Here is a 26,410-nt window from a genome sequence, read left to right on the forward strand (position 1 = left end):
AGCATGGAAGCAGAAAAGCATTGTTATATCCAGTCATATGGATAATTTGAGCTAGCCACAGTGTATAAAACTCCAGAGAACAAGACAGGATGAGGAGACCATAGAAGAAAGAAAAATGTACATTTTTGAAAAAAAATGCATATCTTTTACTTCTATTCATGAATTACTAAATCGTTCCTTCTATTGGCTGCTGTGTATGCTTCATACTAATATGTCCTCTCTGTCTCTTGGCATGGTTTCTGCTCAAGGCTATTGTAAGTATGGCTTCCTATTCATTTCTATATATTGAGCAATTTTTCTATTGATATCTGCCATCATAGTTAATGATATTAAAATTTTTAATTATGAGAATTTTATGCAAAATGAGTATACCAATATTAATTGCCTCATAGGTTTACATACTTTACAGTTAAGATACTTAAAGGATATCTGCCACTGGAAATCTACCGAATGTCTCCCCGGCCTCACCTTCCACAACTATATATAGACTAATATTACTCAGTATTGAGAGGTCAACGTGAGATAATATATATGACAAGCTTTAGTGCTGTGCCTGGCATATTAACCATTCATTAAGTCACTTTTATGTATTACTTCAGATAACATATATTTTACTATGTATTAGCTATACAACATTAATTTTGTGGAGACTAATCAAAACATAAGCACAAAATCTAAGTTAAGTTATTTAGAAAGTATTTTCATTTTACCCTCTATACTAAAGAAGAAACAAGCAATGATCAAAAGTTAGTCGGGTTATTATTTTTTTTTTATGTTTGGGGAAAGCAATGATAGAGTACACTGTGGTCCCCTGATCTAGTTGTAGTTAACATTTTGAGGGAAAAAGCGAATTTGAAATATTCCAGACCTGTGTTAGAATGGATTTGAATAAACAGTTATGATAATCATTATTAAATCAGGTAACTGAAAATCAAAGAACTTAGTGTAAGGTTTTTCCACTTACCATTGGTATTGATTGATTGAACAACTTGTTTTATTGGGCTATGTTAATGGGGTTCGATTGACTTAATTATATAACCATTTGTCTCAAAATGAAATGTTTCATAGAATTCACTAATTATATGTATGTTAAGTTTAATACAAAACCTAGAGGTCCTATATAGAATGCTATACTTCTTTATGATTAGTTTTAGGTTAGTTCTGATCTGCTTTTCAGGAGACCCTCCTTTTTTTTTTAAATACGCAGTCAAAGCTACATTCTCCAGCACATTACATTCTGTGCATATACCATCCTTCATGTTTCCATACTATCACAGAAATTATTTGCAACCTGTGCCTATTTGTAAATACTTACTTAAATTAGTAAGTATTTATGGAAATTGATCCCAGACTTTATCATGATGCAAGGAAAAGACTATAAAAAATGTCATAGGAACACTTATTATTATTAGAGTTCTACCTGCCTATTGAGCCCAGGAATATTAGGTTTATACATAAGTGGCTTTTTTATTCATCCCCCTAACTATAAGTAGAGAATTAAGATATGCAGTTTCTGAGTATTTAATACTGATTTCTGTCACTTACAGGCTGCTCTCTCCCTTATCAAAGAAAAATAAACTTGGGTATATTATGTGTTTTGAGCTCTTTGATCAGAGAGATTGTAGAGGGCTCACACAGAGCTAGTTACTGCTATGCTCTTAATTTTTAGAAAATAATTTCTTAATAAAAATGTCAAATAATACATTTTTTTTATTTTCTATTTTCAGTCAGTTCTTCTAAAAAAGAAGCTTGAAGAACATCTGTAAGTATAAAAGCCGTTGAGACTCATTGATATATTATCTAGTGAAACATAACTCTTTTGTGTTAGGTGATTATAGAGTGTCTAGGCAGTGGCATGGGTGTCCCTTGAAGGTGCAGAACATTGTAAGAGATATTAAAGGTGTCTAATGTATCTTATCCACCCAAGGTCCTCAAATCAGAACAGTGACTGCTTTAGAACTGTTTTCAGATGAGATTCCAGGGTTTTATATTTTCATAATAGTACTTATAGTTAAGGGTTTGAGACACTCAAGATCAGGAGTCACAGAAACTTTTTTCTGTGAAGGGCCAGATAGTAATTACTTTAGGGTTTGCAAGCCATGGTGTGACCGGCTGAGTCATCCTTTTTAAGTAAAATTTTTAAAGTATTATGTAGCTTATCAGTAGCAGATTTTCAAATATTTCCTTGAATTACAGACATCTGAACATGACTTTTTAATCTAAATAATGGAATTAATTTAAAAATATTACATTTGTTTTCTCATGAAGAAGAAACCTTCTTCCATCTTTATCTTTAGTTGAGGTTGACAATGTTAGGAATATTTCATGCTTTTTCTCCCACCCAGTAACAAATTTAATCATTCCTATCTAGCAAAACTCTCTCCTTGCAAACACGGAGTATAGGGTGGCCACGAATTGCTAATCTGTTGGAATATTATAATGTTACATTGTGGTAAACCAAATGTCTTCAGTACTGCAGAGATAATTTCAACTTGTTTCTACAAGATTGAAAAGAAGTTCTATAGTCTGACAGTTTACCTCATGTTAATTTTTTTCTTTTTTCAAATGTGGGAAATGAGATATTCCTCACAGTTGACCCTTGCTGGCAAGTCTAACAGTGAGCAGGTTTTTAATGTATTAGGACAGAAAATGTACCTTCCCCCATTATGAGATTACCTAGAGTCAGAATTTAGTACCGACTTCTGTCCTTTTTTCATTTCCTATTACTTTACTGCAAAAAATAGAATACCTGATGTTTCATAAAATGGTCTGACCATTTTTGTGTTGAGTCATTTACATGGTAAAGTCATCATCAAAAAGAATTATCAGTGTAGATTAGGCCTGATTCATTTCTTGTGGATGCTATAACAAATTGCCATAAACTGGGTGGCTAAAAACAGTAGGATTTTATTCTTCTTGAGGCCAGAAGTCTGAAATCAAGGTGTCAGCAGGATTGGTTCCTCCTGGAAGTTCCAAGGGAAATGTCAGCAGGATTGGTTCCTCCTGGAAGTTCTAAGGGAAAATCTGTTCCGTGCCCCTCTCCAGCTCCTGGTAGCTTCCAGCAATCCTTGGTGTTCCTTGACTTGTAGATGCATTGCTCCAGTCTCTATCTTCATCTTCACATGGCATTCTTCTCTGCGTGTGCCTGTGTCTTCTCATGGCCTTCTTATAAGGACACTAGTCATTGGATTTAGGGCCCAACCTGATCCAGTATGACTTCATCTTAACTAATTACATCTGTAAAAATCCTACTTCCAAATGTCACAGTCATAGGTACCAGGGATTAGAACTTCACCATATCTTTTTGGGAGATATAGTTCAACTGACAACAGGGTCCATAGACATTTCCAATGATGGTTGTTTGCATGCAGACTTAAAACGACAGTGTTTGTCGTTTACACGCACCAAATTTGTAAAATTTAAGAATCAGACACATATATTGCCAGATGTTTGACAGTGTTGTAACTCTCATCCACTGCAGTTTACTTAGTAAATTTGAACATGCACATATTGTGTGACCCTCAGTTTTTCTCCCCTGTGTATACCCTAGATTCCTAGAGATGCTGCTGTCCATGTGTACCAGGAGACATATAGAGTATGGACAAACATTGTTTGTAATCACAGAGAAGCAGAAGCAATACAAATACTACCAATTGTAAAATGATAGATAGAATGGAGTATATTTAAACAGTAGAACACTGTACGGGTATAAACATGTGTAAACTAGTGCTAACAACAGCATAGATGGATCTCAAGAGCAGAATGTTAAGTAAAAGATGGAAGTCACAGAACAATACATACAGTATAAGTAATGTATAAAGTAAAAATTGGGCAAAATTAAGCAATATATTATTTAGGAATACATACAAAAACCCATTGTAAAAATCATGAAAATGATTAAAATTCTGAATTTTGGTTACCTATAGGAAGGGGATAGGGACACATGGTTCTGGTATAATTTCTCTTTCTAAATCTGTTTCTTCACTGGGCTTTGTTTTTCTTATTCTTTACGCTGTATCTGTGTGTGTGTGTGTGTGTGTGTGTGTGTGTGTGTGTGTGTGACGCTCAAAGAAATTGTTGAAAAAAGAAAATGTATTAATGTATTATGCATTGAAAAGACAAAAAATAGAAAAAAAACAAGTGCTTTCTTTCTGTGTTTCTTAATTTTGGCAGCCTTTTTTCCCTCTCATATTACAGAGTGCAACACTACATACTACATAGGGAGAATTACATATTTTATGTAAATACCAGGAAAAAACTTCAGTTCATTATTTTTCTATAACTTGATGAATGTTTTCCAGCATATATAGGTAACCCAGGTCAACATATAGAATATATATTGTCCATGTGTACCAGCAACCCACCAGGAGTCTCTATTCTCCCTTCTAATATATTACATCCCCAAAGTAGCCAGTGTGCTGATCTTGATCACTTTCATTCGTTTTGACACTTTCTGAACTTCATATAAATGTAAATTGTTCAGAATTGCCCTGTTGTGTCTGACTTCCTGTGTTCAGCATTCTGTGATTTATCTATCCATGCAGTTGCATATATTATTAATTTATTCTTTTTTATTGGTGTAGTGTCTTTGCTATTCTTATTTTTAGAATTTCACTTTTTTGCAATAAGATTCTGCATTGTAAAACCTCTGCAAAGTTTTTAATTTTTATAATATCCTTATTCCCAGGAAAAAATAAAGATCATTAAGGTCTTTATACCTCTTGTACAGGTTTATGTAAAAGAAATGACTGCCATTTCAAGCTCTGATTTTTTGTCTCTATTTTTTAGTTAATTAAACAATATTTTAAGTTCATGTTGGGTTCATCTTTTCATCTTTGTTTCATTGCAGTGGGTGCTATGTAAGCGTATTCCAAGAATAAGAACTTAGATTTTTCATCTGACGTGGGAAAAAATCCCAGCAGTAGTAGGTGGTGACACAGTGCTACATGTTTTGTTACAGAGAGAAGCTGCATGAAGCCAATAATGAATTGCAGAAGAAGAGAGCCATTATTGAGGATCTTGAACCAAGATTTAACAACAGCTGTGAGTTTTTCCTAATTAGCATAGTTTCCAGTTGGTTAACTTTACAGTACCCTGGTGTTAATGACTTTATATAAAATTATTTATTTTAGAACTAGACCCTCCTACCTATTCTAGCAATTAAAGAATTCGCTTTATTTACAAAAAGAATATATAGTCTTTACAATATTCCTTAAATTTTTCTAATAGTTCTGAGTTTTTTCTTAACTATGGATGCAAATAATGAATATTTTACAAAATTAATTTTATAGTGTAGTTGAATGTAAGTTAGCCAAACTTTTACTTCTGTTGATGTTTACACATATAGATAGCTTGACTTCTTTTAATTCTTTTGTGTGAAGGTGGGAACAAATCACAGACTTTTACTTTTTTTATTGTAATAAAATATACATAACATAAAAATGACCATTGTAACCAATGTTTAGGTATATGATTCACTGGCATATTATTTGTTTGTATGTATAGGCCACATTTTCTTTATTCATTCATCCATCAATGGATACTTTTTAATTTAAGTGGATCCATACTGGAGTATGAAAAGTGTTTTTGTAAAAAAAAAAAATTTTACATGTGAATTGTTGCAAAAGAAAACTATAGGAATAGATCAAACAATCTCTCAAAACTATTAACTATTATTTTGTTAGTTGAAATATTTTTAAAGGTGTTACAGTCTAAAAAAATTTTTTTTAACTCTCACCTACAGCCTTAAAAATTGAAGAATTACAAGAAGCTTTACGGAAGAAAGAAGAGGAAATGAAACAAATGGAAGAACGATATAAAAAATACTTAGAGAAAGCCAAAAGTGTAAGTACGCATTTGTGAGCATCTCACTCCACTTTCTGATCATGTTTCACTAACTTCTCAAAAGTGCAAGTATAGTGTGCATCGATGGTATAGTGGTGAGCATAGCTGTCTTCCAAAAGTGCGGGTACAATGACGTCTCACGTAGAGAGCTGTCAGGAGAAGAGTAAGAAGTACCAAGAGGAAAATGTACCTTTATGTAGGAAATAAGTGGCAATCACCACCTTAACCAGTAATCAAAATTAGCTGCATTAATGGTAGGAGAACCATTTTTCCTTCCTGATAGAGTATCATTACCAATAATATTTAATTAAATCTCAGCAATCTTCTAGACCTAACTTCAGTTCCTAGGGAAAATGAGATAATCGGAACAAGTTAAATAACACTTTTGGGAAATCATCAGATAAATACTGAATTTGGGAGAAAAGTCAATGCTATGAAAAACAAAAATAAGCATCAGAGCACAAGAGGCTGTTATAATTTTTAAAAGTCTAAAGGGACCTGTGGACCAAATGCAATGCATTAATTGTTGGGTCTTGGATTAGGAGCAGAAGGGGTAGTTGGAAAAGACATTGTGGAGACACCTGTGGAAATTGAATTTGGACCAAATAGTGATGATTTGTAGAATTATTAATTTTCTTACAGATGATATTGATATTGTGATTATGTAGGAGAATGTCCTTAGACAGGAGATGTATGCTGTCTTCAAGGGTTACGTGTCATCGTGCCTACAAATTGCTTTAAAATAGCCTCTGAAGCAATTAAGCAGTGCGCGTGCGTGTGTGTGTGGGGAGAGAGAGAAATCAAATGTGGCAATGTGGCAATTAGTGAATCTGAGGTAAAATGGGTTTTTATTGCTCTGCTCTTTCAAGTTTTCTATAAGTTTGGTAGTTTTTGATAGTAAAAGTGTTGGACCAAAAAGCAAAAAAAGACCTTTCCCAGACCTCAAGTTGGCCAGTTAGAATTACATCACATGCCTGTGCCTAAACTGAGCCACTGGCAGAAGAGGAGATGGGCCACATGACCACTGGGACCCACTTCCTGAGTACATGTCTGTTTAGAGGCATAGGGTTAGCTGAACCATATCAGAGGAAAGGAAAAAGGTAGACAGCTGTCAGTAATGTCTGCTGTAGTTATCATTTATTAATTTTAAGCCAGAATTACTCCTTATAATTGATTCTTCTATATAATTTAAAAGTTTTATATAATTAAAAGTTGTAACTATTGAATATTATTTCATACATTCAAAATTTAAAGTATCCTTGTAAGATAGCTTTTGATTCTCACAAAGATTATCCTTTCTTTTTTTTAACTAAGTGCTTCTTTAGATGTTACATTCTTTAAATTTGAGACTTTAAAATTTTTTCTTTTATTGCTTTTTGCAGGTTATCCGTACTTTAGATCCTAAACAGAATCAAGGAGCAGCACCAGAGATACAAGCTCTTAAAAATCAGCTCCAGGAACGGGAACGACTGTTCCATTCATTAGAGGTATTTCGCTATACTATACGATAAGATATTTGATTTTTCATTCTTTTTTTTTTTTCCTAGAAACTTTGCTATATGCAGCTGTGTCCATTAATTTCGACAGTTAATTATGACTATCTTATTGATATTGAGTTGTTTTTCATCTTTATGTGTTTATATGTGCTCGTTTTTTTAGAAAGAATATGAGAAAACTAAGAGTCAACGAGAAATGGAAGAGAAATATATTGTTAGTGCCTGGTACAATATGGTAAGAAAATAACACTTCAAAATGTGTATTGCAAAGTTCAGTGAATATATAGGCTTTATTATTACGCCCTTTACTGTAGAAGTAATTCTACCAAATGAATCTGAAAGTAATTGCTAATCCTAACACACACTAACAAAACCTTAATGCTGACCTTAGGACTGAAAAGCAGATAATGAGAACCGCTATGAACAGGATTAGAGTATTTTCAACACATCATTATCCCTAGAGAACAGGAGGGTAAATGACAGTTTGATTTCTGTCTCTCAGAACTTCTTTCTTCTAGGAGAAGAGGACCTTAATATCTGAATAACAGATGCAGTAGCTTTTGTTTTATAGGACTATTTCATTACCTTTGCAAAAGTGGTACTTACACCAAGTATAGTTTATCTCATAGGGTTTGGAAAATGTTTGCAGTTAGACTCTGAACAGCTGGAGGCTTTGAAATTGGATTTTTCAACACACAAAAAAACTTTAGGTGTATTGCAGGGGAAAATAATGCTATCAACATTCTGGTTTCAATAAGATTTTCTAGATATATGAATAGCTGTGGATTTTTAAGAATGCTGTACTTTTTTCAGTAATTTTTCCTACACATTTTGTCTTTTTTTTTTCTTTTTTGTCTTTTTCCCGGTGAGACCACTTCTGCCTTTTCAAAATGTTAGTGTCTCAAGGCAGGAAATGAAACCAGATTCCTTTCACCAACCCCCTCTCACCCTATAGTTATGTTTTTGACACGTGTTATTGACACAATACCATTGTTTCTGTTTTACAGTTATAATTTATACCGTGTCTTAAAGTTTAGTGTCTCAGGCTTCCTAATAATGTGACTTGATCTTTGTCAAAAATTCATACAATTTCATGACATATCCACTTTGGTGTTTACCTTGGTAAAATTCTTTTCACTATTTTTTAAGAAAAGAGAAAATTATATTGTGTTTAGAATACTATTATTGTTAACAAATTTAGGTTTCTTATAAATTAAAGTTTTTTAAATAGGACAAAAACTGTATATTTAAGGAAGTTTTCTGGGAACTAGTCCTGACTCTACCTATTCTGTTTCCTCTTTGCCCTCTTTAAAGATTAGTAATAGCTATCTTGGAGCTCTGCCTTTTAATACTTATTAATAATTTCATATTCTTGATGGATTTTAATGACTTCACACATTATATTTCCTATGGAACTGTATTTGTCCTATGATATAGGATTAAGGAATAGTCCTAAATTTCAGCTCTCTGGAGAGCAAAGGAATAACTCCATGTAGACACATACAAGTTAATGTTCAGATAGGATAGCCAGTAATAGCTTCATACATACATTCAGGAAGTTCTGCATCTCAGACAACTGAAATGGAAGTGAAGATAGTGCTGGGAAAAGGTATAAAGTATCTCAGAGAATGGCCTCGTGATGGATACTTAGGTCTTAAAAAGTGTATGAAGAATTTGAATAAGTTGCTTAGAATATGAAAGTTAAAAAAATAGTATGTTTTAAATAAAATATAATTGTTAATATATGTAGTCAAATTAATAAAAAAAGATTACCAATAGATATTTGTCAATTCTATTCAAGTCCTTAAATGTTTTTATTTCAAATTGAGGGAAAAGCCTGTTCTGGATTTTTTCTTTGGTAAAATGGAGGAATGTATTTAGGTATATGCGATAGACTACAAGTCTATTACAGATGTTTTCCCTAGAAGCTAAGTAGTGCCAATTTGTCTTCTGTGCCAATTTGCCGGTTCATTCTGAAGAGCCATGTGTCTTTTCACATAACTTGACTTATCTGCCTGACTCTTCCTGGCTCCCAGCTGCTCATTTCTTCCTTGTTACCACCTTCCACTTCTTTCCATCATTTTACTTATATCCAGTCACAGTGCTGTCAGTTCTCAGTGTTTCTCTGGGTAGGATTCTTCACTGGCTTGTTAGATGAGTGCCAAAACCACTTTTTTCCTGACCTCATAGACTTGTCATTGTTGTTATTGCTCCATCTTTAGAGAGCACGCCCGAGATTTCCTCCCTCTTGTTAAGGTGCTCTGGACCCAGGAACTTTGTCTCCTTTCCCCTCTAAACTAGTGGGCCATCCTCCTGTCTTCAAGAAAGACCCGTGCTCTCTCTGTTGGGCCCTTTGTTTTGGGGCTTTAAGGAACTTTTCTTAATTTGTTTGAGAATACAAGTCTGCCTGAAGAAAAGAAAAACAGCATGGTGGTATGTATTATACCTAGTGTGCCTTTCCACTTAAGAAATAGGAAGTGCATTTCTGGTTTTCCATTCTAAATATGGCCTGTGATTTCCACAACTCCTTGAATCAATCAACTGCTACCAATCAATCGCACTTTTTTCCTTGGAAAATCACTTTATATATTTGATTGGAAAGGGAATGTATGATTGAGAATGTATGACTGATAATATATTCCAAAAATCTGTTTCTATTATCCATGTTTCGGTTATTGTAAATTCAAAAAATTAAGCCTTAATTTTTCCAAAGGAAGATTTGTACCTAATTGTTGGAACTAAAATGTCTCCATAAGATTTTAATCTATAATGAGCAGAATTAACATTCCTAATTGTGCCTTATGATGCAATGTAACAAATTCTGCATGATGGAATTTTCTTTTGTGAGAGTATGTTTTATTATTTTTTCATTAATTACTCTTTTTTCTGTGTTACATAGGGAATGACTCTGCATAAAAAGGCGGCTGAAGATAGACTCGCTAGTACAGGTTCAGGGCAGTCCTTTCTGGCTAGGCAGAGGCAAGCAACCAGCACAAGAAGATCTTACCCAAGCCATGTTCAACCAGCCACGGCAAGGTAGACAAGTCTTGCCATTAGAATATAAAACACCCTGTGTTCAAAACATACTTCTGTTATACATAACACCATTTCAGGAAATTCAGCCAGCTTATTTTTTTGTCTCTATTTTATGTTACTATTTAGTTGTTTCTCATTTGAGGACTTTTCTCCTGTATCTGTAATGTTTTAGTTTCTTGGTCTTTTATTTTGTAGTCCTTTCAGTTCCTTTTAATGTGCCAAAAATTTTTTTAAATTCCCAATTAAAAGTGTTGTATGATAGTACAGTACTTTTCTTTATATGAAAACATCCTTTCTCCAATGGTGTAGGCTTTGTAATGAATTAGATTTTTTGCCAATAATTGATATACAGTTTATATTCTTTATTGTGCCTCTGTGTTATCATGCTTTATAAGAATGTCTTTGTTTAAAGGGAATTAATCTTTTTATGATGTATTAATCTGTGTTTTCAATTGTTTTCCAAATGCAATTCAGATGACTTGCATACTTACTATATAAAATGAATGGTTGGCAAGTGCACTTTTTGCAAAGACATAAATACATTGGCAGAGGTGCCGATCAGATCTTACCTAAGGCACCTGATAGAATTATTTAAAGAGGAAAAATTTGTTATTACATTGTTTTATAGGAAATTAAATTTGTTTGAAGATTTGGAAACCATTTTTAAAACATAAATATAGAATTGTATTATTTTCTGCTATCTTGTTGCTGGTAGAAGTGAATGCATTGGTTAGGTTATCAGGGAGGGATTACAAGAGAAAAAAATCAGGCAGCGCATTAATATTTTTCTCATTTGGGAATGTCACAGTAACTGAGAATCAAATTGTGGCAGTGTGGCTGATATTTATAGTTTTAATTGCCCTCCACATCTAAAATATTTTTCATATGCTTATGAGGAATAGGTAGCCTTACCTTTTAGGCAACTTCTTGTTGACTTGCAACTCATTTGTTTTACTTATTAATATAAACCCTTCTATTTCTCAATAATTCCTAATACCTAACATCTTAATATCAGTCATTAAGATCAATAAGTGACTTCTTATATGTGATGTTGTGGCAGGTCTTTTACATTTTTTTCTTAATTCTATGTATTAGTTCGAGAATTTGCTACTGAACAGATTCTCTTGGGTATTTGGTTGCCCTAAAGTGCTTAGATTTGTTAATAGATTGTAAACCATGTTTATTTACATTGATGAATGGCTGTCAAGTAATGATTGTAAAGCACTTTGACTATATAAGGTGCTATATAAATGTAAAATATCATTTATTGGAAAATGAAATGCCTCTGCCCAGACTTTCCCTACTGACTTAAGTATTTGGTCCCCAATTATATTTAAGTACCCCTCCAGCCTTTTTCTTGCATCATAGCCCATTTTTTAAAAGCAAAAAATTACTGAAATTAGGTAGATTTTGTTTTGTTTTGTTTTTGTTTTTAGATAGGTCACTTAATAAGATAATTTCATGTACTTGCTATTTGGAAGTTCAGGTTTCATTTAGTTCTGTATATTAACAAATTAGTAACTTTAAATCAGGCTAAATGTCGTTGAGAATTTTTAGAAACTATATTCAAATGCTTAATTTTAAATCCTTCTTTATTTATAAGAAAATTGACCTAAAAATTAGTAGTGTTTTTATTTGTCCTCAGAAATCATACTTGAAGTATTAGAATATACACAGAAATGACTCCATGCATTGTGCTAAATTTTACATTAAATACAGAAGTCTAAGTGCAGTGCGAATGCCTCTGCCTGATAAGACCATAAAGCAGGAAGAATTAGTAATAATGGAGAGAACCACATGAGTAGAATATATTGTGGAGTTTCAGGAGGCTAAGCAGACTTCATCAACTATAAAAGATTAAAAACTATTTAAAATGGTTCTTACCCCCAGTCCCTCATTTCTCAACTGGCATAAGGATTCAACTGTTTTAAAAATAGGATGTGAACACTAACCTTGGTCAAATTTGAATTATTGGAAATTATACCTACAGAATAAGGTAAATAAATATAAAAGAGTCTATAAGCTATTCATTATAAGGATTAAATCTCATGAGAGTAGAGGTTTTTAATATTAGTTCTCTATTTACTGCCTCAGCCCTGGTCCCCTTCCTACCTACCTACTCAGATATAGGTCTCTAAATGGTTGAAAAGATGTTAAAGGAAGTTTATTTATTTTTCATCAGCATCTGTTTCATGCTGTTCTTTTGACACAAGTATAACTTTCATTCTCCTTTACTGTTCCATTAAAGTTTAGTACATCACTCTTACTACATATAAGAAATTATTTCTAAAAAATATATATTAGAAGTAAAACAGCTGTAACAGTGACAACCCTGTTTCCCTTGCCCAGCTTTGGACAGGATTTATGAAATTTCTGTTTCCAGTAATGATTCATAATTTCTCAGGTGGGTTGTGATGATGCACGGTATGTCAGAAGTTAAAAGACATTGGGTGCTTTATCTAAATGTGAGTTCTTCTGTGCTATGTTTTTACAAACTCCTTATATATAGTAGCTTCATGCAGCCACATTTCATTTAGACAGGGGAGCGAGTCCTGGTCTCAGCAGTGGAGTAAGTACAGTGTTATTCATTAGGTTGGGGTGAGCCATCAGCCTAGAGTCCGAATTCTTACAAACAAAAGCTTATTTTCTGTTTTCCTTCTAACCAGGGTAAGAAAATACAAAGACTGTCTAAGGAACGTTAAAGCATAACATTTATGTTTTGCATTGTGTTTTTAAGAAATTCACAATGGGAAAAACAAATCCAGCAAATATTATGGTTGACCACATCTATAAAGAGAATAAATAATACAGTTGTACTTAAAAATTTGCAAACATTTGATATCTGATATCATTTGTCTAATAACTTGATAGTAACCAAGAAAAAGAAGTCCCTAAATAAAGGACCAATGTACCGAAATTGATCAAGGTTGAATTATTTCTATTAGATAGCCAGTCCTAGCCTGGCAAAAATTGGCTTAATGGGATGATTAAATAATAATAAGGAAATGCCTGTAATTTTTTCGAGTTTTTATTGTTTTATTTATATAATGAAAGGTCAGTTGTATAAAATTAAGCTAAATGTTATTCAATCAGAAACATCAGCCTATATGTTAAATTTCATTAGTTTTCACAAAGGCATGAAAATCTATGCTGTGTAAATGGATCAGCAACTAGTGGTAAGCGAAAGGAGTTAAATTGAAGAAAAGACACATTTTATTCATGAACTACTTTATTCACATTTCTTTTTCAATAACAGTTTTGTTCATTCTTGTTAATGATATGAATATTCTGAGTGTCCCTTCCTTCTTTTAAAGATAATACCATGTTAAAAACTTGAAAATCTTTATCCCATTATAAGAATTATCTTGAAAAAAAAAATCTAAATTTTTAAAATTATCTTATCTCTACATTTAATCTCCAGTTGTCTAGATCTCAGACTCCAGGATTGTTACAGTTATCTTCAGTTGGAACCTGTGAGATTTATCTGAAAAAGCATCCACAAACCACAGCTAGTATAAACCTAGCTAGTTCACAGACCCGTGGTTCAGAACATCTGTGATCCTAAAGTAAGAGGAAAGTATCTGGCATCTTGTTTTGGCTAAGAGCAAAATAACAACCTCAAGACAAAATGCTTTTTTTGTCTATTCATTAAACTATGGAAGAATATTTATTTTGGCCTTTTAGCCTTATATTATGAAGAGACTCTTTCCCTAGAAATGGCTGTGAAACTAATGTAACATTGTATATTAACAGTGAAGCCTATGTAGAATAAAAGAGTGTATTGTACTCAACAGAAGAAAAATGGGATATCAGAAACTTGGAAACTTATTTTAGCATGTTTTTATTTTTCCCTTTTTAGTTAAAAGGGTTTTCCATTTAATAATGATAATCTCTTTTCCTATAGTTATCACTGTCAAAATGGCAGCTGATTTTCATAGTTGTACGACCCAGTTTCATTACGTTTAGACAGCAGTTTCAGAGCTTATTCTTTGTAACTACAATGATTTCACTGTTTTATATCATGAGGTTTTTATAAGAGGAAAGTTATTCTCAATATATCTGTCATCTAATTTTTAATTTCTATAAAGCATGTTTAAATAATAATTGGCATATGTTCCTTTTATTGGAAAACTCGAAAAGGTTTTATTGTCTAATTTCAGCACAATAATTTTATTGTGTTGAAATTTTGCAATAAATAGCATTCATTTCTCAGAAGCCTAAAAAACTTGAAATTGTTACTGACACAGCTATTTTCTACCCCGCCCCATTCCCTCAAATCACGGAAGCAGTGATACTTAGCTTCCTTTTTATAAAATGAAGGACGGCACAAATGTGATGACATCCGTCTCTTTTAAATCGCTTATTAGGTTCTTGGGAATATATATACTCATTATTTTGTTTTTAAACAACTTTTTATCAATCCAGTTCCCAAGTATCTTTATGAATATAAACACCTATTTATATTTTGTGTTATCTTGAAATATTCTTGGATTCGTCACAGTGCACGTAAAATGATAGAAAAGGGACATTAGGTTGAGAAACTAGAGACCTGAACCTAATTATGGCAAGTATATGAGTTTTGGCAGTTGTGGGAGATCTAGAAATGTTTTCTAACAATTATATTATTAGCAATTATGTGATGACTCTAGTATTTTTCTGTTTTCTGATATTTCCCAACAATAGTCTATAACATAAGTTTGTATGCTATATATAAGTGAGCATAGAAATCTGAGAAAGTAACAGAACTGCTCTTAAGGCAAATTGATTGCCAGAGAGTAGAATGGATTATCAGGATAAGAAATGGCCTAATTATAAACAAATATCCAGACAGATGGAAATACTAATACAATTAAAACTTACACCGTTTTAACAAATGTTCCTAAAGTAATAGTTTATGTAAAATTATCTGACTTTTTTATATAATCATTCAGTTAAAAAGAGTAGACAAAAATATAATTTATTTTCTAATTGTCCTTCCCTTCAGTGGGCATTTTTAACTGTATTTGTTATTGTTGGAGGGGAAAGCATCTCTTTTCATTTTGAAACTGTTAACCCATTACTAAACATAAGGTAGTGATTTAAGGCCATTAAGGATACTGTAACTTGATGAGATGAGAAGAAATCTGTAGTGGCTGAAAATCACTTTCTAACAGTTACCTAGGTCTGCTGCTTTATCTAGTTTACAAACCATAGGCTCAGTTTTATTATTCCCCTTAATTATGCATAGTAGCCCCACAGGAAATTTTCTTCAAAGTAAAGGCAAGAGTAAACATTTGAAAATATATATATTCAAGGAGAGCCCTGATATATATTAACACCAAGGTCTGAATTAGATAGTTAGGGTCTGTAGATGAAATCATCAGAGAAGGTATCCATAGCCTAAAGATTTTTAGGCCCATGGGGCTATCAAATACCCCAAATTATATCTACTCAGAGGAGTAAAAGGAAGAAGTAAATATCACAAGAAGAACAGTCTCAAAGTGAGAAAAAGAAAACTACCAAAGCATGCTGTAGCTTTCTTTAATAATGTGTGTGGAAGACTTCTGAGCAGGCATTATCATTTTAGAGATCTCTAAATTGACAAATGAAAATAATTAGTTTAGCAATTGTAATAAAAGGGACTTGTGTTTATTCTTGGTCTATTTGCCAACCTGTGGGCAGTGATTACTGTATATACATTTTATCTTGTGTTTATTTTATGTATGTCACTAGTAGAGGTATCTTAATATTATTTACCATTACTCCTAATCATTTATGTATTATTTATCCTTCACTCCAAGATTCACAGCACTTTACTAATATTAGATAGTTGTTTTCCTTGTACCTTTCTGTGGCACATCCTATTTATCTTTTCCACTGGGGTTCTTTTCCTTATTTTGGAGCACTCACTAAGAAGAATGTAAAAGATTGCCCAAATAAATGGGCTATGTGCTCTTCTTGAAACTTTAAAAGTCAGATCTGAAATTCTAAGTCTGGAAATCTAGTTGAAATTGAGTTGGGGCTACGAGGCATGAATTATATTTTGTATTTCATTAATAAGACTCTCTTTATAAGTTAATCACTCATGAAACCAAGTTCCCTCAAATGCAGACATCCTTGAAACTTTGTTTTCTGGAGTTGCAGTAATAAAATATAATCTTCTGGTGAATCAGAAGATGTTCTTAGCTTTGATTTCCCTGTCTCCTAAAATACAAACCTACAAATTGTACTTAATTTTCCTAGTTTCTTCATCATTGGGTGTACCCAATGACAGGATAAAGACAGCCAGGTTCCAGGAGCTGTGAAGTCAGAAAATCTGGAAAGCAGTGGGAGTGAGGTAATGGGAAAAGGAAGACACTAAAGATGGCAGAATACTACAAAAATATTCTTGGTTCTTCTATAACATATAGCAAAGTTTTTGGTGTGTTCAATTGAGAGAGGTTTTTAGGAGTCAGGACTCTCTTCCATTTGAAACAAATATATTAGTATTCAAATCATAGCCCAAAAGTACTGTAATATTTGTTGTCACATAAGCATTGACACATATGATTACTGCCAAAGAATAGGAAGATTTGCTCATAAGAACATAACATGGTCTTAGAGTTTTGTTTTACTTTGTGTTTTTAAATGAGAAATGTTTTTATAGTGTGAAAAGTTTAGTATTCTGCGGTATCTCCTATTCTACTGAAGTGCTTTGCTTAGGCAGGTCACCTATAAGAGAGCAACACTGAAATAGAGAAGTCTAGGCTCTGACCTTTGAGAGAAGAGCTGCTTTTTGTCCTTCCAGAGTAAAAAATTACACACACACACACACACACACACACACACACACACACGAGGACAAAATATGTTTTGAATATCTACTAATTAGTTGTTGAATGGCTAGATCTCCTCCCAATTGTCTTTATCTTCCACTGGCTTCTTATTCATCTAAATAAGAATAGATTCTGGACCTGCATTGTCCAATTCATGAGCCACTAGTGACAAATTACATTTAAATTAAATAAAATTATAAATTTAATTCCCCAGTTACCTAGCAACACTTTAAGTGCTTCAGTAGCCACTCATGGATAGTGGTTAACATATTGGACAACACAGATACAGACATTTTCATCATTGCAGAAAATACTTTTTGCCAGTGCTGTAATACCCAGAGAGAAAATAAGGACAAAATAAAGGTATTCAGTTAACTTAGCATAACTCAGATTTTACTGCAATAGTTGAATAAAGCTATTTTATTAAAAGTAACACCAGCCCTTTTTTTAAAGACCTTGGAAAAATTAAAACCCCATTCTTTGAAACTAGTTTTCAATATATATTTTTAAACAGATTCTCAGCACTTTACTTTTAAGTGATTTAATTAAATCATTTCATAAATCATAACTTAGTATCTTCAGGGTTTTTTTTTTCCTTTTTTATGTAGTATCTTAACATTAATGATACATAGTTTCTAACACGGAGCAGAAACTGGTGAGTGCTTAATTTATTTATAAATAAAAAGTAATAAACATCATACTCTTCTGTTTCATTACTTTTAAATCTATATAGTGCTAACAAAATTTACTAACAGATTTTTGGTTCTGTCCCCAAAATCACAGTTGATTATCTTCTATGTTAAAAGTACATCAAGATCCAAATAATTTATTTGGTTTTCTTCATAGTTTCTTGCTCTTAATAAGATAGATTATGAATCATGTTAAGTTTTATGTATGCAGCAAATATTTTATTCCAGTCACTTAGTTAATGAAACATTTTTTAATATTTACTAATTTATTTGGCCTTTTACTAAAGTTTTAACATAACTAAAAGGATCTACAGGAATGCATCTTTGAGTTTTGTAATGAAAATAAGAGACTAATCATTCTTTTGGGTTAGCTTGGTACTTAGTTAAAACTATCCTATTCAGATGCTTACCTCTTCATTTAAACATTTTTTTAATCAAGTATCAAATTCCAAGCAAATTATGATGAAATTCTTTTGTCGTTCAAGTTCAGATGACTAAACAGTATGATTTGAGTTTATTTTCTTGGTGGCCTAATTTAATGTGTGTTCTACAGAGACTCATATTAGTTAAGGGAAGATCTCAATGTGCTTGAAATAAGAAATAGCATTTTAGTATAAATATAGGAAATGACTGTATACAATTACAAATCAATGATTCGAGGCCTTCTAATTTTTACATAGTAGCCTTTTGTTTTTTAATAGCCTTAGTTATTTAAAATTCAGATGCACTACACTGTCATTGCTGTCATTAACTTTGCTGTTTATAGGTTATGTATAATTCAGAATACTTTGTGCTCAGAAGATAATTTCCAGGTTTATCTTATTATGCAGTGTTCATGTTTTGACAATTGCCTCACCATTTATAACACCCAATTTTTGGTTGTATAATGAATGGTAAAATTCAAACATATTTAATAATTTGCCTTATTTTGATTAATAAATTCTATCAAAGATTTGGGGATAGAAAGAGGCTTTTTTCCCCCCTAGAGTATATTTTAAACTTTTCAGATGAGCTGGAAAACACCTTAGTACATTGGAGTTGGAGTTGTATTGATTACAACTCAGCTCTAAAGCCTTATACTCATGTCTTAAGTATTATTGATTGTTCTGTGAATTGTTAGTTTCATATTTGACATTGTGGTTACCCACCTTGCAGTTTAGCCTTTTCAAAACAGGATATTGCTAGGTATGTTATTATTTCTGGTTGACTATTGAATTTATAATTTCACAATTTCATTCTTTGTTATTATAACCCAAAAATGAAATCCACTTAGGACTCTCAATTTCTCATTTCACTAATGGAATCAATACAGATTTAGCAACATTGTACATAATGACATCCAGCTATTTTTCCACTGTTAAGTTTACCAACCTTGTAAACTTCTGTGTTAGATTGGTGGATTTTCTCACTGTTTTCTGAGGTGAATGATTTGTTAGAGAGCCTCATTAAGAAATTTTTTACTAAAGTCACAAAAATATAAAGTCCAAGAAAGCACCATAAGACAGATTTTTAATTTTTTTGAGATCTTATATTTCCTTTTGATATCACTTAATCATTTTAATTTTATGACTGCCAACTTGTTGTGATATTAATTATATGTACATGTTTATATGTATGCATATAATATATGTATATGTATATGAAGAATAAAGTTAAGATTTGGTCAAACTATATTTTCCCATTCAAGTACAAAAAGGTTTTCAAGGCTGCAAAAAGTGTACAGTTGTTAAACAAGTTGTAAATAAAGACTTGTATAAAAATTCAAATGAGATTTTTTTTTCTGCTCTTAAATCATGACAAACATATATTTAATAATTGTCTAATAGTATTCGTCCATTTGCCTTCTGTACTTGACAAAGAGTCCTATCAATTTAAAGAGGATGTCACTGATTTATTGTCAATCAGGAATATTCTTTAAGTTTTTTTCCAGTACCTGTGATGGATTTTGTTTTGATTTAGGCTGGTACTTAATATTTGTAAACTGATTGTCCAAAGTTCTTAGGGACAAAAGTTAAACACATATTTTCCCCTCTTAGAGTTAATGTGTTAACATGATCAATCTTACCACAGGCAGTACAGCAAGGACCGATGGCAGAGTGTTTGCATTGTTTAGCAGTGTAAAGCGTTATTGTTGTCGTACTACTTAGACAATAGGTGCCCCTCTTCCTGTCTTGTAGACCCTTACAATTCACCAGTTTTCCCACCTTCACCCTAAACATTGGCATCTTGTTAAAATATGGCATCTTCAATATCATGTACAGTAGTAGTAGCAGTGTGGAAATTGATTATATTTACATTAAAACAATTCAAAAGTGAACTTAGCACCAAGACTTAAAAACTAGTCTGCATGTAGTCAAAGTGGTGCTCATTTTAATGTGCATTTAACGTGGCATTTTAGTGTTGGAAAGATCTAAATATGTTTTCTTCACTCATTAGCATGGAGGTAACCATGTAAAGGTTAGCATTTATTGAGTGTCTGTCCTGGGTATTTAATATTGAAGCAGAGGAGAAGGGATGAAAAGGTAGGTTGAATCACAACGATTAAATGGGGGAAAAAAAATACTTTTGTCTTCAAAGATTTGTATAATCAAAAGGGCCCAACACAGAAAAATTTCCAAAAAGAAGTATCCCAGCTGAAGGTCTACCAGTTTGCCTTAAGTATGTTTACGCTACATCACAAACCACTCCAAAACTTAATGGCTTTAAATAATTGTATTATCTCTCTCAAGTCTGGAGAAAGTATCAGTTGCTCTCAATTGGGGTCCTTCATTTGGTTGAAGTTAGATGATGCCTGAAGCTAGAGTCATCTGAAGGCTGCTCTCACAAGTTTGGTACCCTGACTGATATGGACAGAACACCTGAGGGCTGGTCAGGCAACTCAACACAACCTCCTGACATGACTAGTTTGGACACTCACAAAATGAAGTCTCAGGGTAGATGGACTTACTTCACAAAGCTAGTTTCCCCAGAGCCAAACTTCCGAGAGACCCAGGTGAAAGCTTTACAGTTTCTTAGGACCTACCCTTGGAAACTGCAAAGCAACACTTCTCTTTTATTTGTCAAAATTGTCACAGACAAGACCAAGTTCAAGGGGATGACCACATACACTTCTCAGTGGAGGACTAACCAAGTTACCACAGCTACTGTTTGGGATTCAAAGAGAAGAAAGATTTCTGCTATGAAGATCATACTTCTGAAGTCAAGATCTCTCCCCATTTTCTAATCCCTGTGTCAAATACATTAACAGTGGTGCAGAACAATCAGGTACGTAACTTCAGTAGGAATAAAACCTCACAAAGATACTACACAGAATTCTGGTAAGTGTGAAAAGCTATAAATGCACTAGGACTTCTTTTGACAGGTATCTAATTGTATGTGGCATCAGCTATAAAATGTTTCTACCCCTTACTCTGGTAGTTAATTTTGGTGACTGCATTTTAAGGAAATTGTCCAAAGTATGAATGTCCTACGTGTAGTGATGAACTGTACATAATCCTAGCCAGAGTCTTCCATTTGTACTATAGATACCTTCTTCTAAAGGACATATTTCCAGAGATTTACACCCCCACCTCATATTTTCAGGTTTTTTTTTGCCTCTACTGAATCTTGCCCATTAACATAAGAAATGCTGTTTTTTCTTATATTTTCAAACTGTCTTTATTAATAAATTATTCATTTTTAATATGCATATTTTTAAAGTGCAATTTTATAATATTTGAAATGGATACACATAACGAATCATGACAGCAGTCAAAATGAGCATATCCATTAACCCCAAAAGTTTTTTCAGGCCCTCCTAGTTTCCCTGCACTGATCCCCATCTCTGGACAATCAGTTCTCTGCTCTCTTTCACTATAGATTATTTTGCACGGTCTATAGTTCTATGTAAATAGAATGCTATAGTATATACTCATTTTTGTCTGGCTTTTTCTTCAGCATAATTTAAGGTTTATAGTTCATTCCTTTTTATTGCTGAGTAGTATTCCATTGTATGGATATCCCACAATTTGTTTAATCATTTGCTTGTTAAACATTTGAGTTGTTTCCAATTTGAGGTATTACAAATAAAGGGGTTATGAAGGTTTGTTTACAAGCCTTTTATGGGATGTGCTTTCATATCTCGGGTAACACCTAGGATAGAGTGGATGGGACATATTGTAGGGGTAGGCTTAATTTTTTAAAAACTACCAAACTATCTTCCAAAGTAGTTGTGCATTTTATGTTCCCACTGGCAGTATGAAAGTTCCAGTTCCTCTATATCCTTGACAGTACTTGTCCCTCTTTTTGATTCTAGACATCCCATGGGTGTAAATGGCATCTTATCGTGGTTTTGAACAGTTCGTTTAATTTTAGCCATTCTAATAAGTATATAGTAGTATCCCATGGTGTTCATTTTTATTTTCTTAATGACTCACACAGCCAGGGCTTTAGTCATTTTAAAGGTGGACTAGGGGAGAATCTACTTCCAAGTTCACTTACATAGCTGTTAGCAAGCTTCAGGCCCTTGCTTGCTATTGGCCAGAGACATCAGTTCCTTGCCATTTGAACTTCTCCATAGCACAGCCCACAACATGGCAGTTTGCTTCCCTCAGAGTGCAGGTTCTGAGAGACATAAAGGCGGGGGGAGGAGTAAACATGTTGGAAAGCACAATCTTGTAATCCGACATAACATCCTATCCTTTCGCCGTATTCTATTCATAAGAAGCTAATCACAAGGTCTAGCCCATGCACAAGGGGAGGAGTTTTACAAGGGCATAAGTAGCAGGAAGTAGGATCATTAGGGTTCATTTTAGAGGCTGCCTGGCACAGCTTCCAATAAGAATTTTCCCTCATCACATCTCTGCTCAAATAGTCCCCACAAAACCTTCCTGACTACTCTAAAGGATGAAAAATAACATTCTCTCTACCCTTCTGATTTCTTGGCTGAGATCCCTGTAATGAAAGACAGGTTAACAAGAGAAAAACAAGTTTGTTTACATGAATACCTCATGTGTACATGGGAGACACCTAGGGAAAAATTAGTTAAATCCCTGAGGTTGCTTAGAATTCAGGCTTAAATACCATCTTAATGGGAAGGGGAGGGGCAATGTAGGCGTCTTAGGGAAGAGTAAATGATTTTTAGGAAAGATGGATGAGCCCCTTGCAGAATAGATGGGAGATAAGATAGTATGTGACAAGGTTTATCTGGAAGTGGTGTCCACTTCTACTTTCAAAACTCCTGGGGAGGGGATTTATGACAGTTGAGTTCCTTCTGAAGGATCTGTCTTTAGGCAGATAAGGGGGTGCTCAGAGAATGCTCATTCTTGGATTTTCTATTTTTTAAGTGCCTACACCTCAAAATAACATACCAATGCAGCTAATTTTGAACCGACACACAGTGAATATCTACATTTTAGGATGGCATATTCTGCTATCCTTCACTAGAATGTAAACTCTATTACCACAAAGACTTTATTTACTGCTATGAACAACCCCGGCACAAGATAGGTAGTCAATAAATATTTGTTGAATGAATGTTCCTTTCCTATAACTTAAACACATATTATTTGTATACTGGAACTTTAGTATCAAGAGACAAAAACCCTGGGAATCAAATTAACCAAGGAGGTAAAAGACCTGTTTTCAGACTATTATAAGTCATTGAAAAAAGAAATTGAAAAAGATATAAATAAATAAAAGCATATACCATGCTCATGGCTAGGAAGAATCGACATCATTAAAATGGCCATACTACCCAAAGCAATCTATGGATTCAGTGCAATCCCTATCAAAATACCAATGGCATTTTTCACAGAAATAGAACAAATAATCCTAAAATGTATATGGAACCGTAAAATACCCCGAATAGCCACGACAATCTTAAAAAAGAACAAAGTTTCAAATATCACACTACCTGATATCAAACTATACTATAAGCCTACAGTAATCAAAACAGCATTGTATTGGCATAAAAATAGATACATTGATCATGGAACAGAATAGAGACCCCAGAAATAAATCCACACCTATACATTCACTTCATATATGACAAAGAAGGCAAGAATATACAATGGGGTAAAGATAGTCTCTTCGATAACTGATGCTGGGAATATTGGACAAATACATGCAAAAAAGAAAAAAAAAGGGAGGAAAGAACTAGACTACCTTCTTACGCCATATATAAGAATAGACTCAATATGGATTACAGACTTAAATTTAATACCTGAAATCATAAAGCTTCTAGAAGAAAACATAGGCAATAAACTCTCTGATATTGCTAACAGTAATTTCTTTTCAGATGTATCTCCTTGGACAAGGGAAACAAAAGAAAAAATAAACAAGTTGGACTACATCAAATTAAAAGTTTTTGTACAGCAAAGGAAACTATCAACAACAACAACAACAAAAAAGACAACTGACTGGGAGGAGATATTTCTTATGATACATCCGATAAGAGGTTATTATCTAAAATATATGATGAACTCATATGACTTAACAACAACAAAAAAATCCAATTTAAAAAATGAGCATAAGACCTGAACAGATAGTTCTCCAAAGAGAAAATACAGAAGGCCAATAGACATGAAAAGATGCTCAAGGTCACTAATCATCAGAGAAAAGCAAATTAAAACCACAATAAGATATCACCTCACACCTGTCAGAATAGCTATCACCAATAAATTAAAGAACAAGTGTTAGTGAGGATGTGGAGAAAAGAGAACTCTCATACACCATTGGTAGGACTGCAAATTGGTATAGTCAGCATGGCAAACAGTCTAGAGGTTCCTCAAAAAATTAAAAATGGATATAGTTTTTGACCCAGCAATTGCACTTCTGAGTATCCAAAGAAAACCAAAACAATAATTTGTAAAGATCAATGTACTCCTATGTTCATGGCAGCACAATTTACAATAGCCAAGATATGGAAGCAACCTAAATGGCCATCAACAGACAATTGGATAAAGAAGTTATGCTTCATATATACAATGGAATATTACTCAGCCATTACAAAAATAGAATCCTTCCATTGACATGGATGGACCTAGAGATTATTATGCTGAGTGAAATGTCAGAGAAAGATAAATACCATATGATTTCACTTATATGTGGAATCTAAGGAACAAAAAGAACAAACTAATCAAAAACAGACTCACAACTATAGAAGATAATCTGGTGACGCCCAGAGAGGAGGGCTGTTGGGGGCCTGGGAGAAAGGGGTGAAGGGTTAAAGAAGTACAAATCAGTAGTTGATAGATGGTCACAAGGATGGGGAGCATGGCATAGGAAATGCAGTTAGCATTAATGTAATGGCTAGGTGGAGAGCCAGGAAAGAAAGAGCAATTAGGAGAATCATTTTATAAACTATATAAATGTCTAAGCAATATACCGTATATGTGAAACTAATAAAAAAAATTAAATAAAAAAAAAGACAAAAATCCCAGATTACTTAAGTTCTGTGGTATAAACTCTTCACATCCAAAAGAAAAAGAAAGTGTACAAGGAACATAAATGGTTAAATGTTTAAAAGGTTAATGTGGAGGCCAGTTCCTTGAGTTGCAGGCGGGAGTGGAGGAGGGGGTGCTGTAAGCCAGCTGACATTATCTATTGTTCTTTAGATTGTTCAAAAGAAGCCATCTCTCCAGTACTGAGGGAATCTAAGAACACTAATACATCCCCGTCATCAACATAAACATTCAAACCAGTAGAGAATTTTTATGAGTTTATTTGAGCCAAAGTGATGACAACTGCCAGAAAGCAAAATCTCAAGGGATTGAGAAAATGCTCCAGAGAATGGCAGTTTAGAAGCTTATACATTAGAATCAAAGAGACATAAGAAGGGTGATGTGAAAGCCAATGGTGGTAGATTAAGGGGGAGGGAGAAATCAAAGCAGGGCAATCTCTGAGACTGAATAAAAAGTAAAACTAAGAGACACTTCTTTACATTGGTGGGTACAGGATAGTAATGAACATTTATAGCACATAGAGATGGTACTCAGAGAACGATAAAACAGTGAGGGGTTCTGTGGGCTACTGCTTCGGTGCAGTGGGTGTGCCCTGAGGGGTCTGGAAACGCTTACTCTGACATTTCAAAGGTATATTAGCTTAGATGCAAAAACACAATAGACATGCTTATTTTTGGTAAAGCTTGACCTTTGTCAAGGAAACTACAGGCCTAGGACATGACTATTCGCCATGACCGGCTTTTCGTTAGGAATTTTTACGTTCAGAACACCCTGTGTGGTTACTTTCAGTCTAAGTTTACGCCCACCATGCTGGCCTCCCCTGAGCTTGTCAGGTTTAGCATGTGGCCCCTTTTTCATCCACACCAAATACCAACTACAAGCATTTGGCAAGGCCTACAGATGGGATGACAAATGGGAAACCTGGAGCCCCCAAGATAGTAGCAATTCCTCATCCACAGACAAGCACTCAACAGAGAGGGCCAGGGATAGGTAGAGGGCTGCAGGTACTCTCTGGCCAACATCTCTATGGTACGAAAGCTAGAAAACCGGAAGTGGGCTGCCCCCGGTTGGGGAAGAAAGCCAGGGGCGGGGCGTGGAGGGGCGGGGCC

At 33.7% G+C, this 26,410-nt stretch overlaps 1 protein-coding gene across 3 annotated transcripts in view; it reads left to right on the top strand.

Moving 5' to 3' along the window:
- HOOK3 (hook microtubule tethering protein 3) overlaps positions 1–19,625 on the top strand; it is an 80,451-nt gene extending 60,826 nt beyond the window's left edge. For 2 of the 3 annotated variants that reach the window (XM_036228755.1, XM_036228756.1), the window contains 6 exons: positions 1,728–1,762; positions 4,961–5,043; positions 5,744–5,844; positions 7,227–7,331; positions 7,504–7,575; positions 10,240–19,625. In XM_036228755.1, the coding sequence (XP_036084648.1) occupies positions 1,728–1,762; positions 4,961–5,043; positions 5,744–5,844; positions 7,227–7,331; positions 7,504–7,575; positions 10,240–10,380 (537 nt within the window). In that variant the 3' untranslated portion in view covers positions 10,381–19,625. Of the gene's footprint in view, positions 1–248; positions 255–1,727; positions 1,763–4,960; positions 5,044–5,743; positions 5,845–7,226; positions 7,332–7,503; positions 7,576–10,239 lie in introns of all 3 variants that reach the window. The other variant, XM_036228754.1, reaches the window with a different exon arrangement.
- Positions 19,626–26,410: the final 6,785 nt, after the last annotated feature.

Source organism: Rousettus aegyptiacus, unplaced genomic scaffold (genome assembly GCF_014176215.1).
Source record: "Rousettus aegyptiacus isolate mRouAeg1 unplaced genomic scaffold, mRouAeg1.p scaffold_m13_p_11, whole genome shotgun sequence".
Classification (NCBI taxonomy): domain Eukaryota; kingdom Metazoa; phylum Chordata; class Mammalia; order Chiroptera; family Pteropodidae; genus Rousettus; species Rousettus aegyptiacus.